We start from the raw sequence: 27,131 nt of genomic DNA on the forward strand, positions 1-27,131 counted from the left end.
CTGTAAAACTCACAAGCACCTTACTGACCTCATTGTGAGTTGGCAAGCTTTAATTATGCAGATGTTTTTCAGTTTCATTTTATTTTTTAAATACTGTAGCTGACAATGCTAGGCCTACACACACATCTGTGAAATCTTATAATTTGTTTTTAAATGTCAGTAGGTCTTTAATACTTTATTATATATGAAGTATGGAGTTATGGTCTGAGTACAGCTGGGTTTAAGGGGGCACATCCATAGATATCCATAATAAAGGCTAGATGTCTCGTCCGCGCTGCTGGCCAATAGTCTCGCGTAGCCAGACCTTCAGACTGACGGCTGAAGGTCTGGAATTCATAGCAGCTTCCTTTGGCCAAGGCCCGCCCATAAGGCCGTTTGACCGACATGTAAAACAACCAATTACAGATCGTTTCGTTCAACGTCACGTTTCGGTGCGTGGAAATGTCCCCACAACAACAGACCTGCGTGCAACAAGTCAGTCAGCATAGAAAATCAAAGAAGGAGAAGAAAACTTCAAGAGTCTATGCCGTGAACCTCGCATACTTTTGAGAATCCTACGTTTAGCTGATCTTGATAAATGCTCATTGTCACTCATGTAAACACAACAGTTTTTCTTCCGCAATCACACGTCTGCGCTTTGTTTCCTGGCGGACCGAAAATAAACGCGACACTCGCGCCCCCCGGAAATCTGATAAAATTCAACCAATCAGATGACGACTTCGACATTCCTGAAGTGTTTCCAGTTAAGTGTACCATATGCATCAGACGTTTAGCCAACGTTCCGTGGGCGTGACGTCTGAGGCTGAGACTACTGGCCAATGGAGGTCGACGTCCGCACCTGGCGGCCATCTTGTCACAGGCAGCTCGCTCACTCGTAACATTGTGTTTTAATGGTGCTTGTACTTTTTAAATAACCATAACTTGCTCAATTTTCTACCGATTTCCAAACGGTTTGGTTTGTTATAAACGTCAGAGATGTAGTTATGACACTTATGAATAATAAGTGTATAAATAAATAATCATCCAGAATTATAGCCACATTAATAACGTTTGTAAGAAACCAAACCGTTTGTAAATCCGTCAAGATTTCAACGATGGGAGATGTCGTTTTCACCATGCAGAGATGTGTGGAATTCACGAATCATATAAATTATATATCAGCTAATAAATTCGTTTTTGTATTACCTGAACATTTGATCACACTATTTTATGTCATCGTAATGAATTATCTGCAAGGAACGTGAAATGTAATGCCTTAGCCTGTTACTGATATGTGACTATTTGTCAAATGATTTGGTGGGTTAATGCTGCGCAGTTTTACACGTTTAAAACAATCACACTAAAAGTACATTTGAACAAACCCACAGTATTTGCAAGCAATGGCTAAATATTTTTGTGCAACACATAGGTTGTATTTAATTTCACTGCCATAGACTTGGTCACCAGACTTGATAAAAAGCATTACTGAAGTACAAACAAAATGCAATATAACAGTATGTGTACAATAAATAATATAAAGATTTGCTAACCTTTCAATTAAAACACATGTGAGAGCGGAGTCTCTGTGGATAGATCAAGTCCAAGTTTGTTACGAGGCTCTCGGAATAAACGCCACGCCGATATTGATCCTTGTTTTATTTCTCCGTTTTTGTCCCAAAGCCTGCTTGCCTCAGTTGATCTACGTTTTTATTTTTATTTTCTGTACTCGCAATCAATAATCATGAACCATAATGACTGAACGACACAACAGCGGCTTGCGAGATATTGTATAGTTATATACATAGATTCCTCATAGTGGCGTACGTAGCAGCGGCCCATTGAAACGGCCACTAATGACGTTTCTATGTATATATTGTTTCTACAAGCGGAAACCGATGATAGCGCGGATGTTACGTAACTGATATGCAAAAATGACAAGGGACGAGCCATTATTTAAAACTGGAATTTCTCTGGATTTACAAATCCTTGGGAACTTTTGGGATAATGTACACAACAGCATGAAATATATCACACTGTGTGTGCAAGTGTTTTTTGAATGTTTTATTACAAAAATCTTACATATTGTACCTTTAAGTGTAGGCTACCCCTTCATACTTCATTATTTCAAAATGGAAATGTTGCTATTTTGACTAATGGTAGGAAAAGTTGTGGGTCGTGCATTGCTTATTGTCTCATTAATCATCTATTCAGTTAGATCCGCTATTTTATAAAAAAAAAGAAAAAAAAGTTGTTCCCTTTCCTCACCCTTCACCTCCTCCACTCTCACTTTCACCCCACATCGCGCTCACATTTCTCTTTCCTGCACGAACATGCGAGTGTGAACCCTCCCCCACCCCTTCGGTGTCCGCTGGAGCAATGAGTCTCGATATGATTGGTTCTCGTCCAAGCGCATCCTCTCCTGATTGGCTGCCTCACCGGTCAAACGGCGCTGATTGGTCACATTTTCGTAGCATGTTTTACCCGAATCCTGGGCACATTCAGGGACTTTAGCCTTCAAAGCGGGTGATGCAAGGTTTGTGATTGTTTTGCTTTTCTCTTCGAGCTGGCCTGGGTGCGTGTGCTTGTCAAACCGCGCTGATAGAGCCTTGTTTTCATTTGCGCTTTTTATTTCTGTCAGGCAGATGGACGCGGCTGTGTGGACTGGCTTTTGAGGGGCTTTCTTAGCTAACACACTTGACTTGCATTTAAGGGCACTTAGTTGTCAACACTGTGGCAGAGTTCGGGTTACTTTGAGTAAGTGTTCACAGTCACTTGATATTTTAAATTAGTCATTATTCCCTTTAAACAGCGGCAACAAGTGAGATACTGAAGCTGGAATTAGGACGTGCCGACGTGGTAAAGAAAACCCCAACAATATATATAAAACTTTAAGGGTTTTATAAGGGATTAGTGTTGGAGATATAAAAAAAAATGCAGGAATCCAGTCACGCGATTTGAATGAATGTATGATATTTGATCCTGCAATTGAATATTTCGATATATTTTATAACTTACAATATGAAGGATTGAAGGTCCCCCGACCATAGATGGCACAAAATCGCTTTTTTATTTTTGTCATTTCATCTTAATATCAACATTTGTGAGATTTAGTCAGTCAAAAGTGAGTTTAATTGACCTAATTTTGTGTCTCTGGAAAATAGTGATTATGACATTGTATTACGTTGAATATAACATGTTTGTGTCTATTAGATTTGTGGAGTAAAAATTCTAGTTTTTATTTTGAAGTAAAAAGATAAAATTAGACCCTTGGGGTAAGATGACCCCGCAGAATGGGCACAGAAGGCATGTTGTTATTAGTGTTATTATTTTTAATTTGAATAATTATTGTAATTAATATGATTCATATTTAGTATTCCCATGAATTAGTTGTAGGCTACATTTCAGTCATCTTCACTTTCATTAAAACTTATAGGTCAAATGATGACAAAATTTGCATTCATATTCCATAGTGTTCACACGGGCAATTAAACATGTAAATATTCATATGCCTGTACATAATAATTTTACCTTTCAGATTAATCTCTTTTACTGGGATTCTGCTTTGTCTGTCATTGGTTACTCAATTATTCAAATAGTCAAAATTCAATATTAAATAGAATAGTTGATTTAGTACTTACATTAATGACACTTAAAAAAAAGAGAGAATTATATCAAAAGTCATTTATATATTCTGTAAAAGTTTAGCTTCTTACCCCAGGTAGGGGGCCAGTAGTGTCCTCTTTTAATATTTTAACATTTTGTTCTATTACAACTAAATTAGCAAATGTTTTCTAATTATTTCCTATAATAACACATTGGCTGATGCATCATCATCCTGCACATGCTAAACTTAAGTTAATATATATACAAATCGAATTGGGCTGTGAATGTGCGTGACATTTACATCCCTGAATGTCTAAACTGCAGCTCATTCATCTTCATTAATAGTAATAGTTAGTTCCACCTTATTTATTTTCATGAATTCATAAATATTTTTTTAATGAATATTGTTTAGTTCTGAAAAAATGCCTCAGGCTGTACAAAGGCGCTAAGTAATGAACCTTTATATAAAAATCAAGATTTTAAGTCAAAATTATATTTAGCCAAAACGAAAAGAAAAAAAAGCATTGACTTATTCTTTTTCCTCCCATCTCATATTTTTTTCCACCACCATGTCCCCTTAGGGGCTCCGTGATATGATGCATAAGAGAAAGCCAGTAATTTCGACGCTGTAATGTTGGTTCACAACTTTTAATCATTCTATTTTTTTACCACCCTGTGACAAATGAGTTTTGCTTCATATAGTCCAAATTAATCATAAATGGTCATAAAAATGGCATGAATAATAATCATACATGAATTACAAAAATCTTTTTACTATAGATTTAGAGGAAATTTAGCTTGTCACACCACATAATCAACTTCCTCAAAGTATTTAGGGCCAGACTTACTTACAGCTTGCTCCAGTGCAAGCCCTCTTTTTGCTTTTTGCAAAAATTAGCGCTGAAAAGTCATGGACAGGGTTATTTTTTTGCCCTGTTAAGTAAATCCGGTCCTTAATGCCACATACCCTTCAGTCAGTGCCAGTCTAATTTCATTGCTATTCAGTTTTAGGTGTATTTAATTTGTATTGATTTAATGTCATATATTTATGTATCATTTTTATTTCCTAAGTGGTTGTGATGTGTGCAGTCTACTTTGGTCATATATGTTTAGTGTCTGTAGTTGCAGAGCAGAACATCGAGTGCTTTCATAGGATCCTGTATAATTGTGTTTGTTGTTTGACTGGAATCACAGCACCAGCTGCGCCAAGACTCCAAGACAGAGAATAATCTTGATCGAATCGATGCCTGTTCTCTGGCATTCACCATGTAGTTATTCCATAGATACAATCTGTTAATGGACTTTGATCTAATAATGGACTGTTAGGTCTCAGCGGGTGTTTTAATGAAATTCTCTTGCTTCTGCACTCCCCGATTGGAGCCGAGTTTAATAGGATGCGTTCAGTCACACTGAATTTATTTAGGGAAATGTTATCCGTGCACACTCTTCCCTTCAAGATAGGCTATGTGAGGGAGTTTACCCATTCGCCACGCTGCAGTGGGTGTGCGTGTGTGTGTGTGTGTGTGTGTGTGTGTGCTGGCAGGGAGGCGGCAGCAGCAGTGTGCGTCTGAGGCAGCGTAATCTTTCTCAGGGGCATCTTTCTTACGCTCTTTGCCTCTCCCCACCTCTATTTTTCCCTCTTTTATTGTCTTTTTCAATAGGTTTTTGAGGTTTTCACCGGTGCCAGTTGCGATATTCCTCATTCATCATAGATTGTGTCCTCTGACAGGTTCTTTTCCCAGCTGTTACTGTGGCTCAGAATTGATTTGACTGTGGTGGATGTGCGGTTTGGTGTTGAGATGTTCACCTTGTTCTGTCCTTGCGCTCTTTTACAAAGAGAAAATATGCCCAGTTGGTTTTAGAGAAAATATATTGCAGTGACAAAATTGACCAGCTATTTATTAAGAAGATTTTGACTTTCCTAAATCACATTAAAGTCGGCATGAAACAGAAGTTGCGCTAGTCTTTTCTTCCCTATTGTGACATATCTGAGTGAAATGTCTTCTCGAACAAGAACAAATGCAGGGCGGGGCTTGATTTTGTCTATGGGGAATTGATTGGATGGTTGTGGTTTGCTATTGGTGGATCTGATATGAGTGACAGGTTGTCCCGCCCTCGCGGCAGTAGACATATCATCAGAGAGGAGAAGAGATGATGCTACAAGAGGGAGGGGAAGTTATTCTGATTAAAGATCACTAGGCACATAAATAAATAAAACATAATGATGTTGTGGTGGAAAATTTAAGCTGAATATTAAGAAAACCATGTTTTAATATTTAACCTGCTAAATCTCATCTTCATAAATAAATCAAAGTTTAACTCACAAAAGTTTCTTTATGATTCAAAATTTCCTAATTATCTCAGAATGCATATTCTTATTTTTATGATTTATAACTTTAAAGCTGCTGTCCGTAGCTTTTTTTGGGTTAAAAATGATCCAAAATACATATTTGATAAAATACATAACCAGCCAGTGTTCAAAACTATCTGCTTGCCTTAGCTCGATGCAAAACGGTAAGCTTGTAATAATGTTTTTAATTTCAGTGGTACTGGTGGATTTCCGCGGGAGGTTCGAGCATTTCTTTGCGTCATTACGTCACATTCTGTACACATAAAGAAGGAGTCTCGGCTAGTATAAGCTATATTGCGTGTGAGGATGTTGGAGGTAGAGATTTATAGCCTTTTCTCACAGCACTTGATATAATTAAACTTATCAATTTGATGGCGGATCCAGAAAGGTTCAAACGACGATCATCATCAGTGACAACTAGAGACTCACCCGCTGTAAAATGCAAAAGACTTCGTTCGGACTTCGGAGTGGCTACAGAAAAAAAGAGACTGCAACCGGACCCATGCGAAAACAAGGATAATATCGGAAGGACATTACATGATGTAGTCACGCAATGCTTGCTGACGTTGTTAACATTAACAATTAGAGAACATAGTATAGCTACTTTGCACGGTTTTGCGTGAAATGATAACTTATAAGCAATTGTTAGATTTAATCAGCGCGATTTACTGCAATGTCAGAACCAGAACAAAAGTGAATGTTTCTTACTAGTTCAGATGACATTTCCCGGTGAAAATTCTTATGTTGGTCATACTTCCAAAAAGAATAATCTGTGATTCTGAATGACAATATCCACATCGGCGCGGTGACTGACAGCTGCACACTCTCCTCAAACACTGTGTTCATCCGCGCTGTGCCGTGTCGAGGGTGTTGAACTACAACCTACGTAAAGTTGATAATTCCGCGAATGACTGCAATTACAGATTTCGAACAGAGATGGCGACAAAGAGGAAAAATGCCGGGCTGCAGCTTTAACAATTTCTGTAATTTTTAAATTAATTTCAAAATGTCAAAATTCATAACTCTCATCATTAACAATATTGATCCATGTATATTGTCTCAACTCTTTCAACTGTATCTTTATATTCTCTCAGAATTAAACTTTTATTCAAACAAAACTTCAAACAAAAAGCAAATTGCAGCACCTCAGCATCTCGGGGCATTTTTCCCTCCCGGATCTGGTTTCCAGCATGACAAGTTGCTCTCTTTGCAGGAAGTTTTATTGACACAACAAATACAATACTCAACAAATACCAATTTGGTTGAATTTAACCATAATCATTGCTCATTGCCCTTAATAGACAAGGTAAAAACATTTTCTTCCTTACAAAAGATCCTTAAATCTTTTAAATGTGATCACCAATTTTCTTCAAATATTTGTTCTATCTGGCCACTTAATCTCAATCCTATATACACATGTGTATCTTGTTAAATAGAAATTATATCGTTGTGGTAAATTTAGTTGACTTTCGTCTTCTCCATAGGATAATGGGATACACCGTATGCGCTCAGCCAGTGTGTTTTCTCTTCTCTTCTCTTTTTTTTTTCTTCTTCCTTTTTTTAATTAAATTTTAATTTCAACCATCAAAACATAACAAATTAGAAACACATTTCAAAATCGTATCTTATTCTAAATTTTGTTAAGACACAACATAAAATTTCACTTTTGCACACAACAAAAAGGAAAACAAAAACTCAAGTCTGTGGGTCCTACCTTCCTAAGTTCTTTTTTTCTCCGCCCGTCCGGGATGGTCCCTCCAATGGTTCTATTTGGGTGGGGTCTGCGGCAAGTTGGCAGAATTAAAAATGGGAATCTAAAAAATGATAAGTTCCTTGCCGAACTTACAGTATACTTATATCTAGTCTCTCGTCCATTGTCCGGTAAACAACCCCACCGACAGAGGGAGTATCCTTGGGCTCCTGGTGGCTCGCCAAATTGTGATGGATTTTGTATCCTCAAACCTAACTATTTTAGATTTGTCTCCCTAAGACTAACTATTCTAGTATAACTTATACGCTAGCGCGTCTAATGACGTTAGCTACGTTCACACATCTCCAGTCGACTACAGCATCCGCTCCCTAACTATACTTCAGCGAGTCTCCAGTCGACTACAGCATCCGTCTAAATCTCCAGCGAGTCTCCAGTCGACTACAGCATCCAGAGCCGATAATCTAACTTGTTCTCTTGCTTGTTCTTGCTGCGCAGCTTTAATGACAGACAGACTTGAGTAATTGTCCTTTAAATGTTCTTTATTACGGCCAGGAATTCTCGAGCAGTCCTCAGAGAATCTCCCAAGAATAAACAAGGCCGGAGCATCTCAGACAACTTCCATTGAGAATCCCACCGAAAACACGGAAACAACAGTTTTTATACAATAGGGAGGTATGGCATAATGACATTAATTTGATTGGTTATTCCTTCTGTTACTGGGTAAGAATTTCTTAACGATTACTTCATTGATCACAAGTTCTAACTTAGTCATCTATCTAGTCTCATTTCCCATATTTGTTATTTATACACACAGTCAGGGGTTCGACACACATACATTCATGTAAAATACAGAACGTCTTAGAACATTGTTTTAGAGATTTAGAAGGTTAAACTAGGTCAAATATTAAAACATGGTTTTCTTAATATTCAGCTTAAATTTTCCACCACAATGTACACGGATAAATCATTTACAATACATATTGCAATATTCCATAAAAAAATAAGATTAGTCCATTTAGATTTCATGGTGACTTTAAAGTATAGGCCAGGGTGACACTTTACAATAAGGTTACATTTGTTGACATGAACTAATATTGAACCTCACGTCTACAGCATTTATTAATTTTTGTTAATGTTAATCTCAACATTTACTAATACATTTTTAAAATCAAAAGTTGTATTTGATAACATTAGTTAATACACTATGAAGTAAATTGAACAAACAATGAACAGCTGTATTTTTATTAACTAACATGTACAAAGAACAAATACAGTTAAATGTATTGCTAATGGTTAGTTTATGTTAGTTAATATATTAACTAATGCTATCAAATGAAACCTCATTGTAAAGTGTTACCAAGGGTGGCTTAGAGAACAAATTGTTCCACGAATTTGTAAGGTGTGACGATAATTATTACAGATTTTAGGATGTGTCATAACTCCTTAGATAGCATTTTTTTTTGTCGCCTTGTGTCTGGAATGTTATATTATGATGTAATAAGACTAGTTACTTTAATTTAATGGTTAATTGGAAGCAAGTTAAACCTGACTTTTCGTGAACAAATCATGGATTTTGTATAAATCTTCCTACTCGATCAATGCATGAGTGGCCGTTTTATGGCACAGGCATGATTAGCCAGCTTATTCAAAGTGCTCGGATCGCATACGTGATGCATACTTTGTGCTTCACTTGCCAAAACCAACGGTCCCCTGAGGTCCTGACCAGAGCTAATGAATTCACAAAGAATGGGGCTCTTCTTCATGAGTGCCAATCTGTCTGACTTCTCCACTGGAGCGCACACACGCAAGATACAGTATGTCTGTGTTCCCAGACTGCCTTGTTATTAACGTACTGTAGCAGAGGCCTAGCAGAAATACAGTACATGCCACACAACATACAGTACATAGTTATAACTACATAGTTATATATTATGTAAAATGTTTTGGGATCGAATTTCAGCAAATAACTTTTGAGATTCTTGAGCATTATATGTGTTACTTCTAAAAATTAGACTATGGTGGTAAAATTGCTTACTAACTTTGTTTGTTATATCAAATCCTTTATCTCATGTCATGAGCCACTAAATGAACACTAACTTTTGCATGATAGTAGAAAGGAAGTGGCCTCCACTTAAAGGAGAAGCATCTTTATTAACATTAACATTTTTTTTTTGTGGAGGGAAAAGAAGTCTCTTATGCTCACCAAGACTGCATTTATTTGATAAAAAATACAGGAAAAACAGCAATATTGTGTTTTCAGCATCATTTCTCCAGTCTTCAGTGTCGCATGATCCATCAGAAATGATTTTAATATGAGGATTTGCTGCTCAAGAAACATTTCTTATTATTATCAATGTTGAAAACAGTTGTGCAGCTTTATATTTTTTTTGTGAGAATTTTTTTTTAGAATACTTTGATAAATTAAGTTCAAAAGAGCAACATTTATTTGGAATAGGAATTTTGTAACATTTTAAATGTCTTCACTGTCACTTTTGATCTATTTAATGTGTCAATAAAAAAAAAAATACATGCAAACAAATTAGCATAGTACTGAATCATGTGGCCAGTGTAAACTGATCATAGCTTTGATGAGGATTGTAAGTTTATCTAAATGAATCAGCTGACAAATTATGCATGTTGCAGCCGAAGTAGACACTTAACAGTTTCTGTTCTACCATTGAGCAAATGACTCATTAAGTAAACGGTTAGAATGACTTTTAAAAACATGGTAAAAGTGGCGAAAAGTACAGTGGCCGAGAGAGCTCCTCGCGCTGCAACTGAAGAAAACACATGCAAATAGAAAAAACACCAGCAAATTAAGAAAACATCTTCATTAGTGTGACAACACGTGCTTCAAGTACTCACAACTCAACCATATACAGAAACACGCTGCAAATAGCACAAACCAGGGGACCCCAACAAGTGACAAACCTGGCTGGGACATGTTTATTGTTCAATGTCTATTTATCAGTGGTGTTGTCGATGACCTGATAGGTGAGTTTTTTGTTTATGTTAACATCCTGGTCGTATGTGCCTTGTGAGTATTTGCAGCGCTTTTTGTGTTTAGTTGAGTTGTAAGCATTTGTGGCATGTTTCTGTATTTGGTTGAGTTGTGAGTATTTGCAGTGTGTTTCTGTATTTGGTTGAGTTGTGAGTATTTGCAGCGTGTTTCTGTATTTGGTTGAGTTGTGAGTATTTTCTGCGTGTTTCTGTATTTGGTTGCATTGTGAGTATTTGCAGTGTGTTTCTGTATTTGCATGTTTCTGTAATTGCTTGAGTTGTGAGTATTTGCTGCGTGGTTCTGTATTTGGTTGCGTTGTGAGTATTTGCAGCGTCTTTATGTATTCGGTTTAGTTGTTAGTATTTGCAGCGTGTTTATGTATTTGGTTGAGTTGTGAGTATTTGCAGCGCTTTTCTGTATTTGGTTGTGTTGTGAGTATTTGCTGGGTTTTTCTGTATTTGTTTGCGTTGTGAGTATTTGCAGTGTGTTTCTGTATTTGGTTAAGTTGTGAGTATTTGCAGCGTGTTTATGTATTCGGTTGAGTTGTTAGTATTTGCAGCGTGTTTATGTATTCGGTTGAGTTGTTAGTATTTGCAGCGTGTTTCTGTATTTGGTTGAGTTGTTAGTATTTGCAGCGTGTTTATGTATTCGGTTGAGTTGTTAGTATTTGCAGCGTGTTTATGTATTCGGTTGAGTTGTTAGTATTTGCAGCGTGTTTATGTATTCGGTTGAGTTGTTAGTATTTGCAGCGTGTTTATGTATTCGGTTGAGTTGTGAGTATTTGCAGCGTGTTTATGTATTCGGTTGAGTTGTTAGTATTTGCAGCGTGTTTATGTATTCGGTTGAGTTGTTAGTATTTGCAGCGTGTTTATGTATTCGGTTGAGTTGTGAGTATTTGCAGCGCTTTTCTGTATTTGGTTGTGTTGTGAGTATTTGCTGGGTTTTTCTGTATTTGTTTGCGTTGTGAGTATTTGCAGTGTGTTTCTGTATTTGGTTAAGTTGTGAGTATTTGCAGCGTGTTTATGTATTCGGTTGAGTTGTTAGTATTTGCAGCGTGTTTATGTATTTGGTTAAGTTGTGAGTATTTGCAGCGTGTTTCTGTATTTGGTTAAGTTGTGAGTATTTGCAGCGTGTTTATGTATTCGGTTGAGTTGTTAGTATTTGCAGCATGTTTATGTATTTGGTTGAGTTGTGAGTATTTGCAGCGTGTTTCTGTATTGTTTGCGTTGTGAGTATTTGCAGTGTGTTTCTGTATTTGGTTAAGTTGTGAGTATTTGCAGCGTGTTTCTGTATTTGGTTGTGTTGTGAGTATTTGCAGCGTGTTTCTGTATTTGGTTGTGTTGTGAGTATTTGCTGTGTGTTTCTGTATTTGGTTGAGTTGTGAGTATTTGCTGTGTGTTTCTGTATTTGGTTGAGTTGTGAGTATTTGCAGCGCTTTTCTGTATTTGGTTGAGTTGTGAGTATTTGCTGTGTGTTTCTGTATTTGGTTGTGTTGTGAGTATTTGCAGTGTGTTTCTGTATTTGGTTGTGTTGTGAGTATTTGCTGTGTGTTTCTGTATTTGGTTGTGAGTATTTGCAGCGTGTTTCTGTATTTGGTTGTGTTGTGAGTATTTGCTGTGTGTTTCTGTATTTGGTTGTGAGTATTTGCAGCGTGTTTCTGTATTTGGTTGAGTTGTGAGTATTTCCTGTGTGTTTCTGTATTTGGTTGAGTTGTGAGTATTTGCTGTGTGTTTCTGTATTTGCAGTTTCTGTAATTGCTTGAGTTGTGAGTATTTGCAGTGCATTTCTGTATTTGGTTGCTTGGTGAGTAATTGCAGCACATGTGTTGTCAAAGTGATAAAGATGTTTTCTTAATTTGCTGGTGTTTTTTTTCTATTTTCATTAATTGTTTTTCTTTCTGTTTTCTTCAGTTCCAGGACATTGAGCTCTTTCAGCCACCGTAGAATATGCTATCAAAAACGACATTTTAATTTTTTTCTCACACATTTGTGCTATTTTTGAATTAACTTTTAAAAACGTGTCTCGAGACCCTACATTTAGTCTATTCTGCCACTGGTTTTAACGCAAGAATGTGTCCTGTGTGAGCAGTTCGTAACCCCGTTCGTACTTATTTTTGGCGACGTCTCTGAGCTGTCCATCAGGACTATAGGATTTAGTAATTGGTTTTCTGAGAGTTAAATAACCCAGAACCATCACTGTCAGAGGCGTTTAGTTAACTCTCACTCGGTATGTGTCACAATGTAGTCCACAAAGATGAAGATGAGAGCAGAAGTACGTCAAATAGTCAAGCAACTTAATTAAACAACATAAGAATCAAAGTAACAGTGTGTATGAAAACAAACAACACCAGACAAATAGTGGAGAGAACTGAAGGTCTTAAATACACAGGCAAATGAACCACAAACAAAACAGGTGTGCTCTAATTAGTAGTATACTTAGTAACCATGACAACTAATGATGGCTGGAACATAGGAACACAGACAAGTAAACTGAGGGTACGTTTACACGACAACGATATTCTTAAAACGGAGAAGTTTTTTCCTTTGAGTTTTCCACGTACAGATGACAACATTGTCAAAACAATCCCCATTCACACGGATCTGCGAAAACGACTAAAACCGCTGTATTCTGCTGCCAGACCAGTAGATGGCGAATGAAACACTTCAGACTGAACACGTTATACGCATGCATGATGTCATTGTCTTCAGAGATTCGCGTTTTGTTGTTTACTGTGCGTTCACACCGCCGCCGGCGAGAGCGTCAAAGTGGCCGGAAGTCATTCATTTTCAATGAGAGCCGGCGGCGAGCTCCGGCGAGGGCGGCGCGGCGCGTCATGGACGGTGAGAGCGCCGAGGAGCGGCGAGAGTTGAAATCACCTCAACTTTATGGTAATGAGCTATGACGCGGTTCGGCGGCAACCGGCGGCAACCAATCGGAATGCAGAAGTGCTCCGTTTGAGAGGATTCCAGAGAACGCAGTCAAGTAACTTTGGTTCCGACCACATTAGTTCCCAAGCAAAATAGAGGAGAGGTTTATCATTTGAATTTGATAAAAAGGCGCGCAACACTATTTATAGGCAAGATTTTCGCGCTAGAACGCTTGTTTTTCAGCGGGAATGCAAATTAGAATAGCACTTAACCATGAACACAAAAGCCACACCACACAAATGGCTTTTAATTGGTTTATTTCGTTAGCAAACATGTCACTATAATTGTTAAGTTCTTTCCATCGATCTATTTTCTGCAAAAATAACGCTCGACATGCTTGTTTGCTTTACGGCCCCTTTAAATAAAGTTTTAAAAAAGACCAAACATTCGATCTACGTCAGAGCATCAGAGCGTCCACGAATCTTTCCACGGCGTCGCTGCCAGGGCGGCGAGAGCGAATTTTGCCGCTCTCGCCGGCGGCGGTGTGAACGTACAGTTACACGGAGACCGTTTTCTAAAACATGCACTTTAAAACCTGTTTTCAAAACTTTGCGTTTTCAGGCACCCGAAACGCTGTTGTCGTGTAAATTAATGGCCAAAACGCATAAAAAGTGTTACGTTTTTAGTTGAAAACGGTGTCGTGTAAACAGCCCCTAAATGTCCATAATGAAAATGAAAGTGAAACAACGGGCAAAATGTGACAGTACGAGTATTCATCTACAGTTGGATGTGACCAAAAATGCTGATTTTAGTAAAAAAAAAATTCATTCTAAAAGACAATCATAAACAATAACATTTTTAACAATAGGAAATACACACCCAAATTTCCATCCCTTCATGTTGTTTCTTGCACCATTTTCCATGTATCTTTTTTTTTCTTTTTGCCCCCTCTCAGGAAACAAAAGATCAATTTTGTGAGAGCCCAGGCTCCACCCCATTCCTCTCCAGTCTTTCTTGTAGCCACCTCACACTCGTTCCTCTCTCTCTCTCTCACACACACACACTCTCCCACTCCCATAAATGCAGTGACACTTGCATTCTGTGTGTGCATGCGTGTTTGTCCGAGAGAGAGAGTCGAAATAGAAAGTGAGGGAGCGGGGGGGGGAGAGAGGGAGTTGGAGAGAAAGAGAAAGACAAGGAGGGGTGGGAGCGTGTGTGTGTTTAAGCTAGCTACTCACAGAAAAGAAGGAATAAGAAAATTGAAGTAGCCGCCATATGCTGAGGATTTTGGTGAATGCCTTGCTGAGGAGAGACGCTCGTTTTTCCGGCGGATCCTAAGAGATGGGAAGCTCTCATTTGCTGAACAAAGGCTTGCCTTTAGGTAAACATTTACCTTTCCTTTCTGCATGGGGCCACACGTGAAAGTGTTGTACGGATATCTGTGCCAATATTTGAGCGTTCGTTCGGCTGTCGTACAGTATTCTGGCTTCCCCTCCCCCTCTTCCTTTCCTCCTCCCCTCGTCTCTGCTCCGCTTTTCCCTCTTTCCTATTATCTTTCATCTCAGCCATTCATCCACGTACAATTGCTTGCTTTCTGCTTTCTGTTGCAAAAGACAATATTCATCCGAGAGCCGGGGCTACGGACCTCTGATGGCTCGCTTTGTTAACTGCATAAATCTTCCCGAGCTCGAAAGATTAAAAAAAAAAACACACACAGACACTATCCCCTTTGGAAAATTTAAGGGGTTGGCAAGGACATGACTCTCTCTCTCCTATGGCCCTCCCGCACATTGTGCAGTGGAAATGTGGCTTCCAGTTCCGGCCTTGACTTACTTCCTAATTTTGCTCTCTTCGAAAGAAATTCTCATTTTAGAAGAGTCCAAAAACGGCAATACTTAGCCTTAGGAAGAATAGGGTTTTTCCGGATTTCATTGAAATAGTGATGCCGTTGTATAAAATAAACAATTCTGTCATATTTGTTTGGGCGATATTCCTGATCTGACGGTACAAGAAAATACTTCTTTTTTTTTGGTCATATTTTTAGGTTGATTGATTAGGAACGTTGGGTAATGAAAGTTAAATACAGATTTAAAAAAAAAAAGATTACAATTTTTCAAGTCAATTTTCTATCTTTTCGAAAAAATTCCCAAGTGCACATTTCCTGAAAATCTTGGATGAGAACCAAGCAGTGCATTGGCTTTCCACAAATTACAAAAAACAAGATTCACCCCAGCTCACTCATGTGACGAGCAAAACGGTGTCATTAAAAACAGGTTTTGTTCTTTTCACACCGTGAACGCGAGGTTGGGATTTGAAATTGGCTTTCATTTTCACCAGAAGACAACAAAGGGGGGGATGTCAGCTTGAATTATCGCCCGTGGGCAGTTGAGGTCTTTAGACGCTATGTGTGACTGACCCTGTTGGTTTTTGTTGCTATGAACTAGCTAATTCAAACCGATCCAGCTCGCCCTCGGGGCAGGGCAATATGAACAGAGCGCCGAGGGATTTTGACAGAACGGTGTGGTGCGAGAAACCATGTGTGTGTGTTTTTTTTTCAACGCAGGATTCTTGATTTACCTAGCTACATTCAAAGACGGAGAAAGTCAAAGATTGCTCTTATGAGCAAAATATGTCATGCTTTTCTTCATTGTAGCATTTGATCCCAGAGCTGTGGGTGCTTGGAAGCATCTAGCCTATTGCATGTTGTTGGCAGTTTGTCCTAATCAGAAAAGGGAGATAACAGTGGCTGCGTTACAAGATAAACAGATCCTGCTGGGATAGTTTAGATGTCACTAACACATAATTTACGGATGTAAAAGTTCACCTTCATTACAAATGGAGAAAACAGCTGGTTCTGTGTGGAAACGAATACGTGAAGGCGAGGGATCTTTTCACAGAGGTAAACTAGGTCTTGTTTGTGCATAAACGTGTGTATTGTGTGTGTGTGTGGGTGTGTCCGTGTCTTTTGGACATGATTACACCATGTCTGCACTTGCCAGGCTGGGAGAGGTGTACATGTTCAAGCTTCATTCTTAAATATATATACACTACTATTCAAAAGATTGGGGTCATTGAGATTTTTAATAGAAATTAGGACTTTTATTCAGCAAGGATCGATCGAAATTGACATTAGTTACCTATAATTTGTATTTCAAATAGGCCTAATTGTGTTCTTTTGAACTTTCTATTCATCAAAGAATCCTGAAAAAATAACCATGGTTTCCATAAAAAATATGAAGCAGCACAAGCATAAGAAATGTTTCCTGAGCATTAAATCATCATATTAGAATGATTTCTGAAGGATCATGTGACACTGAAGACTGGAGTAATGACGCTGAAAATTCAGCCTTACATCACAGGAATAAATTATTATTATTTTTTAAATATATTACGATACAAAACAGTTATTTCACAATATTACCGTATTTTTGATGAAAAATACAGCCTTGGCGAGCATAAAGAGAGACTTCTTTCAAAAATCTTACCGACCCCGAACTTTTGAACGGTATATGCATATATAAATGGATTATCTGTCTGTTGGTAGATGTTTTTTCACTGACACTAGGCAGAATGAAGCCGAGCAGCAGACTTGTGGCCAATGTCAATACCGCGCAGCAGTGACGGCCCACTTTTTCAGCAGCCTTGGTCCTGGAAGTGTTTTTCCCATTTATTATATTTTTAGGGATTTGACCCAACCAACCAGCTCTGAGATGAATCAACATTACAAATATTTACTGAAAGCAAAAATATGTGAAAATCAGATACAAAGACAAGATTGTGTACTTTATCACAGCAGAAAATGCCATTGAAGTGCTGCACAGGGTGTGAAGACTCGGTGCTCTTTGGTTGCTTGGGATAATTTAACTCAAAAATCAAAGTAATACTCCAAGGCACTCGAATTGTGTATACAAAAATTAAAAAGCCTTTATTGAATCATGGCTTTTATCTTTAAAATTGGTGACAGATACAGCTACGCGTTGCGGCTATTGCCTTCGTCAGATTGTGTACTTTTTTTATGTTTGAATGAACTGCATTCCCATATATCATTGAGAATGCTGTAATAGAAAAAAATGATTTAATTGTCATTGATAATGTACAATTCAATATATTTGAAGTTTATTCCAAAGGGTTCAAATCTGACTCGATTACATCAATCGCAGTGCTTTATGATGGGAGTGGGCGACTGACCGCTGATAAGCACGTTTGGAGTGGTTTTTATATGGTAGAAGCAATGCCTGTGTGGGTCTGTAATGGGAATTTGGCTCAGAAATCTATCAGGTATGGCCGGCATATATTGGCTTATCACAGTGAAATGATAACGTAGGACCGAAAATGTTGAGGAGCTTAAAGGGATACTCCACCAGTTTTTCTTATTAAACTATGTTATTCCCTTAACTAAGACGAGTTGATACATACCTCTCTCGTCTCAGTGCGTGCACTATATCGCTCTGTATTGCCGCAAAACTATGTTAGCACTTAGCTTAGCCCATGCATTAAATATGGGCCAAGCAGAGAAGCGACCAAACACTTCCACGTTTTCCCTATGTAAACACAGTTACTCGAGTAGTGTAACTTGACCTGGGCTGGTGACACAAAATAAACCGTGGCGCTTTTCTAAGCGTTTAAAATTGATGACTATATTGTATGGCGGAATACCATAACAAGTGCTTTTGAGCACTTCGACTTGGCGCAATAATATCTTCACTCGTGAAAAGATTACCGGCTCCCGCTTCCTCTCCCCCTCCCTCCAATAGCATCCAGCTGCTGACATTTCCGTCAATACTACCAACGTGACTTTTACTACCTGTGCTATTAGCAAACTGCAGATCATTTGCAATGGCGGACTTTGTAGATGATTATGACTTCTTTTAGAAGACCCAGAGCCATATCTGTTTGAACCCGAGTACACGGAGGAGGAATTAGCTCTTGTGGACCGTGAGAGGCAAGAAAGATATGATCCAGAACAGACCGGAGCTGGCGAAAGACCACGGGCTTTCTGTAAGTGATCTGAATATTGTTGGTGTAGCCTCATCCTTTAGGCGTGTTCCTGTGCAGGTATAGTCCTTCTTTGTGAAATGTTCGGAGCAAACACGCCACTTCTTCAGAGTCATCAATGGTGTTTTGGGATTCTTGTTCAAAGCAGCTAACCAAGCTCTCCGCTGTATGTGGTGTGTTGGAATTCGGTGAAAAATGACAGCACTATGTACATTCTCCTTATTTTCACAACCCTTTACGATGCACGCTTTAACCATTATTGTACACAAACTAGCTTCCAACAACCTGTTACTTCGTCAACTCCGCTCGAACTACTACTACCGGCGCATGTCACGTTGGTTGTATTGACGGAAATGTCAGAGGGAGGGGGAGAGGAAGCGGGAACCGGTAAGAGGACTTTTCACGAGTGAAGATATTATTGCGCCAAGTCGAAGTGCTCAAAAGCAATTGTTATGGTATTCCGCCATACAATATAGTCATCAATTTTAAACGCTTAGAAAAGCGCAACGGTTTATTTTGTGTCACCAGCCCAGGTCAAGTTACACTACTCGAGTAACTGTGTTTACATAGGGAAAACGTGGAAGTGTTTGGTCGCTTCTCTGCTTGGCCCATATTTAATGCATGGGCTAAGCTAAGTGCTAACATAGTTTTGCGGCAATACAGAGCGATATAGTGCACGCACTGAGACGAGAGAGGTATGTATCAACTCGTCTTAGTTAAGGGAATAACATAGTTTAATAAGAAAAACTGGTGGAGTATCCCTTTAAAAACAGAACAGTTTGAGGTACTGGGATAAGACAGAAGATCAGACACGCAGGTGTTCAAGTCTTTATTACTCATCACCATCTGTTACATCAGCTGCAGTTACATGAAGATCATTGATTCATTGTTTTCCTTTAAAGCTGATTTCACACGAGCACTTGTGTATTTCATCATGATGTCATCAGTCAGTCAGTTATCTTATTAAGTGTTTGATATCAAGTGTCTGGTTGAGTATATATGTATCACCGCCTATAGTTAATTCTGTTATATAGCCATTTTTATGGACAGTTGTTCTTCTTCAGTGCAACTGGTCATCCGCGCAGTGGAACGGAAAGATAAATGGGTAACACTTTACAATAAGGTTCATTAGTTAACATTAGTTAAAGGTTCTCTAAGCGATCCTGGATGACGTCACTTCTTGTTGACGTTCGAACTATTGACAAACAAAACGGAGGCTAGCTAGAGCCTCCCTCCTCCTCATCCGCACACTAACCCCCCAAACCCTTCTTGTCGGTCATTGGCTGGAACAGTTTGTCGTGTTTTGGGGAGCGGGTCGCCGCAGTTTGTTTTTGTTGCTGTTTGTGGAGCCTGGGCTGTCTACAGAGATCGCGTTTCTTTACAGTGTGTTCAGGGGACAGGCAGCCAGCGGATAGTGAGGAGATGTTTGCTGTATGTGACAAAAAATGTTTTGGCCTAAAAAACGCGTGACATCGCTTGGAGCACCTTTAACTACCTTAGTTAACATGAACTAAGAATGAACAATACTTCTTCAGCATTTATAATCTTAGTTATTATTAATTTCAACATTTACTAATGCGTTATTAAAATTAAAGGTTGTATTAGTTAACATTAGTTAATGCACTGTGAACTAACATGAACAAACAATGAACAGCTGGATTATTATTAACTAACATTAACAAAAATGAACAAATACTGTAACAAATGTATTGCTCATGGTTAGTTCATGTTAGTTAATACATGAACTAATGTTAACTAATTAACCTGATTGTAAAGTGTTACCGATAAATATATTTAACTGAATGGTACTGACATCATCAGTGTTGATAATAAGCAATGGACATTTAAATGGGTCTTGTTCACAGTAAAATAGCAGCATTAGTCCTTTTGATGTGTCTTTTACGAGTGGATATAAAACCCACAACAGCTCTCCGTGTTACTGTACAACAGCAGTTGTAAAACATGAAAAACATTTTTAATATTGAGCAATAAAAACAGGAATCAACTGCTAATACATAGTGTTTTCTGTGTTTGTGAGTCACTTTATTTTTAGAATCTGAAACTTGGCATTCAATATTTGTGTTTATCTTTGAGCCGAATCATTGATATTAGAACAGTTAATTCACTTTGCTTATGCAGACCAAGTGAACACACCTGAACACAAGCTCAGGACATGTAACATATGTGATTTATTACTCTCTACAGGCATCAGGCCTCCCATAATGAATGGGCCCATGCACCCTCGTCCTCTGGTGGCACTGCTGGATGGGCGGGACTGTACTGTGGAGATGCCCATCCTGAAGGACGTGGCCACCGTGGCCTTCTGTGATGCCCAGTCCACACAGGAGATCCACGAGAAGGTAACTGTACACGTAGCACTTAATGGCACATACTTTGGTAGAGTAGTACTATGTTAATTTTTGCTCTTGGGTTAATTAATACAAAGTTCTGTCATGAAACTCTAGATGGCTGCTTGTAATCACATCATTCTCCATAGGGCACAGATGATTGGTTCCTGCTGTATTAGTAGTAGGGATGGGTATTGTTAAGGTTTTATCAACGGTATTACTACTCATACCGATACTGCTTATCGAACCGGAACTATACCGGTACTATCGGTTCTTTTTGTTATATATTTTTTAAAGAATTAACATTGTTTTATGAACTGAAGTGTAAAATAAATATGGTAACACTTTACAATAAGGTCTCATTTGTTAACATTAGTTAATGTATTAACTAACATGAACCAATGAGCAATACATTTGTTACCGTATTTATTAATCTTTGTTAATGTTAGTTAATACAAATGTTAGTTCCCAGTGCATTAACTAATGTTAACAAATACAACGATTTTGATTTTAATGATGTATGAGTAGGCTAGATGTTGAAATTAACATTAACTAAGATTAATAAATGATGTAGTAGAAGTGCAGTTCATTCTTAGTTCATTTAAATAATAACTAATCAAACCTTATTGTAAAGTGTTATAATAAATATCTATAGCAAAAGAAACAGCAATGTTTGAACAAAACAAATGAATATAAAACATCAATTGGTAAATGCACCAGTCTGCAGGCATTTCTTGTGTTTAAATGCAGATAACATACTATAAGAACAAGAACAAAGAAACAAAGTACAGTCAAATGGACAAATAAACGCAGTATAACAAATATACTAATAAAAATAAGCAGTGTGCTTCGTTTTAGCTTTAGTGCCTAAAGTTATTCATTCAAGAGCAGTGAGTGATTTTCTCTCTCTTTTGTTGTTTGATTAACATTAATGGCCAAGCGGCAGCCAAGGTTTATTAGACTATGTATTAAACTGCTTTAACTTTAAGACATCAAAAACACACGTCATTTTTCTCTCTACTGTTTACCTCCCCTTAAGACAGAAATGACTGTGTTTAAGTGAATACACCAAAACCGGTCATGTTGACACATTTTTATGTGTATTTGATCATTGTGGACCCGAAGCCCAACGTATAATTTGCTTGTAAATTGCGGCCCGGTTTGGATCGCACACACAGAAAGCCTCCTTGGGAAAGCGTCTCTTCCGCTGATTATTGTGCTTTTAATAAGCCTTTATTTATCAAAATAGTCCCGCAGTTTGGCAACATTAGACTTAATTTTACAAAAAGCACCAATTTTATGGCGTTATATGTGTGCCTCAATCCTGAGCCAGGGTTCCAGACTGCGACCAAATTGGTCGCATATGCGACCATTTTTTGAGAATGTGCGAGTTAAAATGTTAAGTGGTCGCATTTGTGCGAGTGGACGCTTGAGCAACAGAACGCCGTTGTATCAGCAGCTGCAGTCCGTAACTTATGTTCAAAATGAACGAGTAGGCTACATCATGAATCCATTTTCCAAACCGTGTTTTTGACTTATTCTGAATCACTACGGTACGCCTATAATAAGTGTTTATATTCGGACTATTTTATCCCGGGGTCGTCTCGGCTGCGGAGTAGCCCAGTGCCTGCGTGACTCGCCATAGACATTAACGGAGAGAAGTTCCGTCTACAATGTTCTTCCGCAAGACACGTGCAGTTTATTTATTGACGAACGTAGACGTCGCGCGCATTGCACACTGATGGTGAAACGCGCCAATTACGAATTCACGAATTAAGGCATATAAAAATTATAAAAATGGTCTCACGAAACACAGAGCCCCTTCCTCCTACGTCTTTTCAGCGGTTATATTTTCCTCTGTCGAGCGATTACTCTTATGATTGCTCGACAGAGGAAAAGGAAATTATTATAAAATGCAGAAGGTAAGGAGTGTGAGATTTCTGCTTTTTGTTACAACTATAAACTTTGATAACGAAAAATCTGTATCAGTTTATTATAATACTCTAATCTTTTAAAATGTAATGCATACATTTTAATGTTTAATGATTTTTAAAAGATAGAAAGATGATAATAGACAGATAGATAGATAGATAGATAGATAGATAGATAGATAGATAGATAGATAGATAGATAGATAGAATATGATTCAAATGTAAATAGATAGATTGTATATAATTCAAATGTAAAATGCTTAAAATTACAGATTAAAATTACTGTCCAAAATCCATGAAAATCCTGAAATTTGGCAATGATAATTAATATATTACAGGTATTTCTGCTGCAACCCAGAAAGCCTTTGCTAGCCTTGGTCCATTAAAACCACTATTCATCAGCATGCATTGATTAATCCCATGGCATGTAGCAAAAATAAATAAATAAGTGCGACCAAATCATATGCTGGTGCGACCAACTGAGAAAGTTGGTAGCACCAGTGCAACCAGTGGAAAAGTTAGTCTGGAGCCCTGTGAGCGAGTAATTGTAAGTTTTGAGCAAAGAGAACTATATTTTGCAAGCACAGTGCACGTTAATATGGATAATAGCAAATACATTTATTGAGCACGGAATCGTTTTTTCTTTGCTCAAACGATTTTTTTTTTTTTGCGATTGTTAATTTCTGTTTAAAATATAATGCACTGTGCTTGCAAAATATAGTTCTCTGTGCTCAAAACTTACAATTACTCGCTCAGGATTGAGGCACACATATAACGCCATACAATTTTGCTGATTCCGACGTTAAGTTTTGGCTTTTAGGGAGGAATGAAGGCACACCACTGTGAAGGAAATCAAAGGAAGGTGCGCTCGATGGAATGCGGCTACTTTTAAATAATTTTACCTCAAACTAATTTTTTGCAATAATTGGAAGACAAAATCAAAATAAAATTCGATTAATCTCACTGCTCTAAAGTACAACCAGACTAAACTTTTGTTTATTTCTCTCCTTCATCGTCACTCACTAAAGCAGGGGATTTCGTGTTGTGCGCGCTGTAGATCCGTGAGAGAGATCTCTCTTCTGGATTGCAAATTTAAAAAAATGCATAATAGACAAATGTCTTAATATTATCGCATATAGAAACAGCTGGTGAGATACTTGGTTAGCACCTGAGTAGCAGTTTGAGCACTTTCAGAAACCCTCCACCTTCCCCAGCTCCAGCTGTATAGATCTGCTATGCATGCTATTGTAGAGCAGCAGCAGCAACCAAACATATCAACATTGTCATATCTATCACCATGCCAAACACTCCCAGAGTTGTCATTACAGAACTTATTGTTGTATTATTCTTGTTTTAAATTGATTTGGATAAGAGTGTCTGTAAACGAAATGTAAAAATATAAGCATCACAGTTCAAAACAGAGCCCTGAATTAAGACGAATTACAAATGAATTCCCTCGTTTTAGTAGATCGTGGCCATGAATTAAAGATGCCTCACTTTAGTTAAAACCCTGGCCACAAATTAAGAATTTGGAAGATGGACAATAAAAAAAACAAAAAAACATGCCATTCATTCTCACTATTTCACTAAGGAATGTCACGTAACAGAAGTAAAATGTATTGTGAATGCTGTTCATGTGTATTCATTACTGTGTGAAGTGGTATTTTTTTCATCACTGGTTCATACAGATTAATATATCATGTAATATATGTTTGAGAATGGTTTTGCAATTTACCACAGATACTACTGCCTCGATATGATGGAGCCTCTTTGGCTTTGTTACATGGAAAAAGCACTTCATCTGCAGGCTAAAAAAGTAGATTGCACAATGGGGTAATATTTATGAGTCTGCTAGCGTTTTTGCCAGAAATGAGTCGATGATTCATAAGATGAATTCACCGGCGGGAAGCGTGATGAAATCTCACAGCCATCCTAACAGCTGTACTTCGTGTGATTTATTTATTTCATTCTCAGTCTCACTTGCTGGCAGCCATTGATCAATCATTTTCTTTAGGATTTGTTAAAGCTAGATCTGTCATGTTGTGTTGTTTCATTGTGAAAGAACACGTTGCTCTTTGTCAATCATTACGAATGGCGTTTGACATGTTTCTCAGCAATGAACTCCAGTGTCAATGTCTCCAGTGTCGTGTCTCCGAAAGAAATGTGCACCTGTAAATTAAATTTGGTAATGCATTAAAATATATCATGAACTAACAATGAACAACAATTTTTACAGCTTTTATGTATCTATAAATGGTTTAATGTAACAAAAGATTTCAATTTTAAATAACATACAACTTGAAAATGTATTACATCATGTAGAAATCAACATTAACCTAGATTAATAAATGCTGAAAAAGATCAAATACAACTGGCTGGAACAAGAGCAAGAGCAAGAGCACCGTTTGATAATGCGTTCGTACACAGAGGAAACCTGATTTGCTGCTGTCAGTGATGGTTTTCTCTTTCACACTACCCGTGAACCTAAATGAAAATCATTTGCTCCATTCATTCAACTGGCTACACGCGAAAGACCATCCATAAATCATTCCCTCTCAACACAATTCCCTTAATTCCATGTCATATAAATATTTGCTCCCTCTGAATGCGTTTATGCTCATTCAGACAATTAATGCAGCCAGGGCCCGCATTGGTTTTCTGCTGAAGTGCTGATTTTGGCATGTTTTGTGTGGTTCTGGGCGGCTGCCAGGTTGATTCTCTAAGAACACTCCCCAGGCCTGCACAGACAGATGGCACTCGCTTTCTGCCCCTTCCCACAAACCTGCAAACAGCCTCCTTATTCGACTTATTTAATCGCCCACTGCTGAATGGACAGGAACTGTACAGTCTCTTCATATGGAGAAAGAACTTCTGATAAGATCCTAAATCAATTAGTAAGTGATAAAGTGACATTGAAATGTAAAAAAATGGCTGTAAAAATCTCATTCTTTTGTTGCTCGTTGTTTAAATAGCAAATGCATTTGCGCCTCATCTGTGCGCCCATGGTCGTGCTGGTCTGAAAACGAGGTGTGTTCAGGCGCATTGTTGACGCGTTCCTGTTTTGAGGCAACTGAAATCTAGACTGCGCCATTGACCAACAATAACCTGGTCTAAAGTCAATGGCTCAATATTTTTTTGGTTATTTAAAGAGCGCATTAGTAATGTGCGCCTATAGGCGGGTCCACAACGCACGTACACTCTGCTTATTACACACACAGGGACACACAAACAATGTAAAAGATTAATATAAGATATGGTGGAATCCGGCTTGTCCCGTAGATCAGGGGTTCCCAAACTTTTCCATTCCAGGACCCACGTAGACAAGAATAATCTATCTCAAGACCCACCAAAATAATTTTAAAGAATGAATGGGTGGGTGAGAGGCGTTAGTTCTCTTTAGAGCATTTTTTTTTCTTTGTCATAGTATGACATATAAGTTTAATTGCAATACAAACTTATGGTACATTATCAAAAAGTTTGAGAATTAAAATAGTAGCCTAATGGCTGTTGAAATAATGTGAAGAATACTGAGTTTTTGTCTGCTGCCTCAACTGATTTACCCAAACATGGCAAAACAAATTTAAAGAAATGAAAAAGATTAAGATTAAGTAAGCTTAGCTTAATCGTAACTAAAGGTTTGATATGACAAAAAATCAGAATATAAAAAAAATAATAGACTAATAATTTTATTTGACAGTATGCCCAGGACCTAGAATTTCAATACTAGTATTTATGCTGCGAGTGGTGTTAAACTCATTGCGTTGTTCAGCGCAGAAAATGCTTTCGTGCTCGTGTGTATACATTTTAAATACTTTTTACATATATATTTTCCTTATGCGTTGGTAGGTATCAAAATGCATGCGAGGGAACCCAAAACAACGCACTCTTATATCGACAACCATATCTCTGAAAGACAACAGCGCTGTGTTGAACAGACGACAGAGATTAATGCGTTTCCCGAAAGCATCGTAGGCCTAAGTAGATCGTAGAACCCATAGACATAATAAATACATAGACGCCCTATTGGCCGCTGCAGCGTACGTCAACGGCGCCGCCATGTTGGGGATGGCAACTTTCCCATACCTCTCATACCGGGAATTGAGAAAAATGCCTGTTCTGTGCGCTGCTTGGGGCTGCTGTACACATCGCCACACAATTGAAAACAGCTTTCGAGGAATTACCTTTCACAAGCAAGACTGAACGTTTGTTTTTGGTTGTATTTGGTCATGATTTAATTAGTAATAGTAACGTTCAGAGGATAAATTTAATAATACTACTGTTATTGTGTCACGAAATGTAGTTTTAATAGTTTTTCAGTCGACAATGTAGTTGTTTAAAGCTCAAAT

General features: G+C 38.0%; 1 protein-coding gene across 4 annotated transcripts in view; it reads left to right on the forward strand.

Moving 5' to 3' along the window:
* The first annotated feature begins 2,629 nt into the window (after positions 1 to 2,629).
* Positions 2,630 to 27,131, forward strand: part of LOC130084758 (C-terminal binding protein 1) — a 48,227-nt gene continuing 23,725 nt past the window's right edge. Inside the window, exons 1-2 of one of the 4 annotated variants that reach the window (XM_056250215.1) lie at positions 2,630 to 2,733; positions 20,712 to 20,866. In XM_056250215.1, the coding sequence (XP_056106190.1) occupies positions 20,729 to 20,866 (138 nt within the window). In that variant the 5' untranslated portion in view covers positions 2,630 to 2,733; positions 20,712 to 20,728. Of the gene's footprint in view, positions 2,734 to 14,619; positions 14,893 to 20,711; positions 20,867 to 27,131 lie in introns of those variants that run through there. The other 3 variants (XM_056250213.1, XM_056250216.1, XM_056250214.1) reach the window with 3 other exon arrangements.

Source organism: Rhinichthys klamathensis, unplaced genomic scaffold (genome assembly GCF_029890125.1).
Source record: "Rhinichthys klamathensis goyatoka isolate OS25496 unplaced genomic scaffold, OSU_Roscu_1.1 h1tg000068l_1, whole genome shotgun sequence".
Taxonomy (NCBI): Eukaryota; Metazoa; Chordata; class Actinopteri; order Cypriniformes; family Leuciscidae; genus Rhinichthys; species Rhinichthys klamathensis.